The 5,898-nt window shown below is 39.0% G+C and overlaps 1 protein-coding gene across 1 annotated transcript; it reads left to right on the top strand.

The window, feature by feature from the left end:
• Positions 1-385: 385 nt before the first annotated feature.
• Positions 386-4,722, top strand: LOC120275327. The gene is made up of 5 exons (XM_039281866.1): positions 386-593; positions 1,411-1,484; positions 1,579-1,741; positions 3,896-4,303; positions 4,379-4,722. Exons 1-5 carry the CDS (start codon positions 386-388, stop codon positions 4,720-4,722), a joined length of 1,197 nt encoding a protein of 398 aa, XP_039137800.1.
• Positions 4,723-5,898: the final 1,176 nt, after the last annotated feature.

Genomic DNA, 5,898 nt, shown 5'->3' on the forward strand with positions numbered 1-5,898 from the left:
CTCCCCTCCCCACGTTGCACGACTCCCCAAGTCTGCACAACACTGTTCTCTCTGCCAACCCTTACACCTCTGACATCGTTGATCCCTCCGTTGCTTTATCTATTACGCCTTGGGACCCTAACACGCTCCATCCCGAGACTCCTCGGGACCCTTCTTCTTCCACTGTGCTGCCCTCTCCTGTCATCTCACATTCCACTTTGGAGAACCCACCCCATGACACTCTACCCAGAGCTCCCACTCACACTGCTAAAGAGAAGTTGACTCGTCGGCATCCCTCTCCTCCCCCTGTCCTTTTGACCTCTTCCTCTGCTAACCCTTCTATCAAACCTCCTAGTCCTAATCCAGAGCACTCGAAACTTGTATCTCAGATTTCAGTTTGCTCTTGATGGCAGTTCTATGGATGAAGACACCCGAGCAGGGATGCGTGTGTCTTCGATGCTTCGATGACCCGGATGTCGAAGAAGATGAGCCTGACGACCACATGACCTTGGACCAGTACCAGGAAGAAGCCCGACGTGTTGCTCTTGTTCGCAAGGGCCCTCTCCTTGATGTAGAATCCCAAAAGAAAGGGCGTTTGGAACTGAGTGGTTCCAGTATCCATTGATTTCCTCTTATCCTTTCCTTCGGGGAAGTTGTCTTCTTTTTTCCTAGTTTTTTTGATGAGTACTAAAAAAATTCTTTCTTTGGAATTGCGGGGTCTCTCTTCCCGGAAACCCTCGCCCGCACTTTTTTAGATTTCTTCAGTCAAAATGACCTAGCTATCCTCCGTCTTGTGGAAACCAGAGCAAACTCTGTTCGTGTTGGTAAGTTTTGTTCTAGACTCTCCAAATCTTGGGAGTGGGCCGCCATCCTCTCTGAAGGGTTCTCTGGTGGTATAGTTGTTTGCTGGAAAAAAGGTTTGGGTACCGTTACTCCTATCGCCTATTCTCGGTGAGTCCTTCATCTGGTGATATCCTCCAACTTTTTTTATCTAATGTTATTATCTCGATTGTTTATAATTCTAACCCAGGCGTCTTCCCGATGGTCTCGTTTGGTATGAGCTTTTCCAAAATCTCTTCTCTTCGTCTCCCTTGGCTTATTATTGGAGATTTCAACACTATTTTTGCTCCCGTGTGAGCATAAAGGCGGCCGTTTCCATTATTATTCTCGCAAAGCTTCTTTTTTTCGTGGTTTTATCAATAATAATAATTTATTCGATCTCAATAGCTCCGGATCCCCTTTTACTTGGTGTAACAATCAGCAGGGTCTCGCCCGTCGGTGGGCACGACTTGATCGTTGCATTGTTAACCTCGATTGGATTTCTTATTTTAAAAACTACTCTCTTCGTCATCTTTCTCGCAGTTTTTCGGATCATTCTCCTCTTGCCTTATCTATTTCTTCTCATGACTCTTGTAAATGCTACTTATTCAGATTTGAAAACTATTGGTTGGATTTTGTTGGTTGCCATAAATCTGTTCGCGATGCCCTTCTATCTCCTTCTCATGGTAACCCCCTACATGTACTGACACATCTTTTTATCCCCATGATCGATTTAAACTTAATATTTGGAAGAAAACTGGCGTTAATTCTCTTGAGCAGGATCTCAATCAGACTGAGACTAATATTTCCAATTTAGAAAGCTTGGATGACAATCTTGTTTCCCAATCTCATTTGTCAAGCCAGTATGCTAGACTTGCTGCGATTCAGCGCCAAATGTCTATTAAGTGGGCCCAGCGTGCTCGTCTTCTCTGGGTTAGCGATGGTGATAAAAATACGCACTTTTTTCATAGCGCTGCCCGCATTCACTCTCACCACAACTATATCTCTGACCATTCGAGTATTGAGCGAGCCTTTGTGGATTTTTATTCTAACCTTTGGACTGGCAACGATTCTTGCACCAATGACAATTTACATAATCTCATACATGCTTTTGCCTGATGATCTCCCTTCGGTTTCTATCGAGATCGGTATTCACCTTATTCGGGAAGTATCTAAAGAAGAAATCTTTCTTGCTCTTCTCGATCTCCCTCGAGTAAGTCCCCCAGTCCCGATGGCTTCAATCTGAATTTTTTTCGGGTTTTTTTGGGATGATGTGGGTGATTACATCGTTGATGCTATCAAACACTTTTTTTCCATACTTCTTGTCTCCCTCCCTCTTGGGGTAGAACCTATATCACTCTTGTCCCTAAACACTCCAATCCTAGGTCGGTTTCGGATTATCGTCCCATCTCGCTTTGCAATGTTTGTTATAAAATCATTTCAAAGGTCCTCTCGAATAGACTCAAGCCTGTTCTCCCTATGCTTATAGGTAGCGAGCAAGCTGGGTTTATCTCGGACGAGGTGCCTTTGATAATGCTATAGTCTGTTCGGGGAGGTGGTTCATTCTCTTGAGACCTGACCTTTCTAGTCCCCCTAGGATGATAGTTAAACTTGATATCGAAAAAAAGCCTATGATACTATTAAGCTGGAGTGCAATTCTTGCTACCCTCACTAAAAATGAATTTCCACGATCGTTGGATTTCTTGGATTCGAGCTACTTTTTACTTCTTCTTCTTTCTCTATTCTTGTGAATGGAACTCCCTCTCCTTGGTTTTTCCTCTTCTAGGGAATTCGTCAAGGAGATCCCCTATCTTCTTATCTTTTTTTATTCTAGTTGCCCAAAAATTTCTCCGCTATTTTTGAATCGTGCCCTTTCTATCAACTTGATCCCCTGGTTTTGACCGAATATTCACCCCAATTTCAACCATTTGATGTTCACGATGATATCATATTGGTAACTCGAGCTACTAGGTCTGTAGCTCGTAATATCAATCTTTGCCTTTCTATTTATAACCGATTAACTGGCCAACGTCCCAACAATTCCAAAACTCATATCTATCTTCCTTCTTGGTTTTAATAAAAGGGTCGCGTCCGATGATTTGTTCCATTACTGGCTTCTCTCTAGCCCACTTTCCCTTCTCTTATTTAGGTTTTCTCATTTCTCCTAAGAAGATTAGTGTCCATTCTTACAAACCATTGATTGATAAAAATCAAGACTACGTGCTCTCGTTGGAAAAACTTATAAATTATCCTCTGCGACCAAATCCATTCTTATTAATTCCACTATTCTTTCAATCCCAAACTATATTCTTTTACGCCTATCACATGTCTCGATTCGATCCTTCACGAAATCACTAAAGCTTGTCGGGGATTTTTTTGTTCAAAGGGGCAATGGAAAGGGCATCCATGCGATGAATTGGAGTTGTATCAGCGATAATAAATCGAGGGGGCTTAGGTCTTCACAACCTCATTCATGCTAAGATTTCTCTTATGGCGAAAAATGTTTTCAAGTATCTTAATTCGGATAGCATTTTTTGGGTCAACATTGTCCGCCATAAGTATGGTTGCTTGAATCTCTGGACTGATGCTATTCCTAGTAACTGTTCCTGGATCTTTCGTGGCATCTGTCGTACGGCCATGATTCTGAAACATAATCTTTGGATTAAGAATTTTAATCCAATCCAAACTTCATTTATGCTTGATCCTTGGTTATTTGATGTTCCTCTAGCTTTCAAACCTACTTTCTTGAATATGGACATTGTATCTAATGATGTTGGGTTTACAGAGCTTATTGTTAATGACCATTGGAATCAAAATCTTCTTGCTTTAATCTTTGGTGATCTCCTCGGTCCTTTGATCCCAACTTCTTGTACCCTCGATTATTCTAGTGATAATTTTTTTGGAGTCCGGGTTTCCTCAGTCATCTAATGTGAATCTCTCTTCTACTATCTACCATCACTTGAACCTTCATTCCGCTGGTACCTCCGAGTGGTATGGTTGGACAAAAATTTGGAAGCTAAGTGTTGCTCCAAGGGTGAAACATTTTATTTGGCTCATGTTGCATGGTAAAAATCTCTACTCATCGATTTCTGAACAGAGATCAATATCGGCCCTAGATCTCTGTGTGTGTTTTGCAAAATCGAGTATGAATCTATTGATCATATTTTCCTTGATTGTCGTTGGACCCAGATTGTGTGGAATATGCTTAATCAACACCATTGTACTCATATATCATTCCCAGATCCTATTTCTGCTGGCTGTTGGCTTACTGAGTATAATTATTCTATCTATACTATGTCTGTCATTGCGGCTTGTATTTGGCTTATTTGGAAAGCTCGTTGTGATGCTATTTTTAGCAATGTGACTCCAAGCTTTAATCTTATCGCTTCTAAAGCTGCTGCCCATGTTCTTGAGTTTTCTCAGGAGAATTCTTCTCACATTGGCCGGAAGCTCCTATTAAATAACTTCTCTCACATCAATGGACTTATCCTCTTCTTTGCTTTCAGTTGGGCAGACAACTCTAAAACAGGTAGGTTGGGCTTCTTCGTCTCCAACTATACTTATTCCATTTTTTGTGTAGGTTGCTGCACTTTCTCTGCTGAATCCTGCCTTGAAGCATCCATCAAAGCTCTCCAACTTGCCATCAGATCTTCTCTTGACCGGCAATTTGACATCAAGCGTATATTACATTGTTGTCCTGCTCTCTCCAGCTCACTGCTGCTTGGCCGGAATCCTGCTGGTTGGCGTGTTGATCATGATATCTCTGTCCTCAACCACTTTCTTCACCTTGCTGGAAATCCTCCTTTGGTCTTCATCCCTCCCTCCCCGGAATGCTCCTCGAATCGGTCTTGCTTCTCATGGCAGCAACAATCATCTTCTCTGTCTTTTTCCTCTCTCGCCGAGACTTGCCCCGTTGGATCATGAAATTATTTTTCAGATTTTTGGTTTTAATTTCTAATTTAGTTTTTCTGTTTTTGTTTATTTGTATTGTCTTCTTCTGGGTTTCTTAGTGGGTTTTGTTTGTATTGGTTTTGCTTCTTGGTTTGTAATCCCTAAACGCTTTGTATTTTTCCTTCTAATCAATAAAATCAGCTCTCTGAGCTCTTTCTCCAAAAAAAAAAAAACTTTAGTGTATCCAATTGCATCATCAATGAACTTATAATATTTGATATTATACAAGATTAAAAATGGAAGATCTTTATATATATATAATGTTTTTTTTTTGCAGTAATTTAAGGGGAAAAAAACTGTTCCACCAATCAAGCTAAGCTGAAATATATAAAGTAAAAAAAAAAACAAAAACTATATTGCTACTGTTGTTGTTGTTCAGTATACAGTATATAGAAATATAAAACTTGCTTGTCACAGAACTGCAGGATGACAAATATCATGTCATTTTTGTATGTATTTGAACTATTTAGTTCAGTGCATGTGTGGTCTGCCATATGGGCCGAATATTGAAACCCTATAATTGGATCCATTTTATTTGTTCATTTATTTATTTTGATATATGGTCTGCCATGTGGGCCGAACAGTGAAACCATATAATTGGATCAATTTTATTTATTTATTTATTTATGTATTTGGATAGAGATAAATAAATCATAAATTTGCTAATAAAATTAAAAAATAATATAAGGCAAATTAATAGCATTATATAATTAAGAGATTTAGATGGAAAGATCAAGTTTTAGACAATGTTCTAGTGGTGTGTTAAAATTGCCGAATTTTCTTAGATGGTCTCTATCTATTTTCTATTGATTTGATTTAATATAAAAATTAATCCTAAACAATTTTTTTTTATTATTAAGATATCATTTTGTATACTTTTTGAGTATAATTGGTTTATAAATATATATTTTTTATTATAGTTTCCCAATCTAATTAACCAGCACAATTGTGTATGATCTATGCTTCGGGCCTACCACACAGCAATAAATAAAATACCATTTCAGCACTCTTATCCCTTTATATGCATATATATATATATATATATATATATTATGATTTTGGTATATTTTGGTTTATGTTTCATTGCTTGCACCATTGAACAATCCAAATGCTACTCCAAACGAGTATATAACATTGAAAGTGAATTGA

The sequence above is a fragment of the Dioscorea cayenensis genome, chromosome 2 (assembly GCF_009730915.1).
Source record: "Dioscorea cayenensis subsp. rotundata cultivar TDr96_F1 chromosome 2, TDr96_F1_v2_PseudoChromosome.rev07_lg8_w22 25.fasta, whole genome shotgun sequence".
Classification (NCBI taxonomy): domain Eukaryota; kingdom Viridiplantae; phylum Streptophyta; class Magnoliopsida; order Dioscoreales; family Dioscoreaceae; genus Dioscorea; species Dioscorea cayenensis.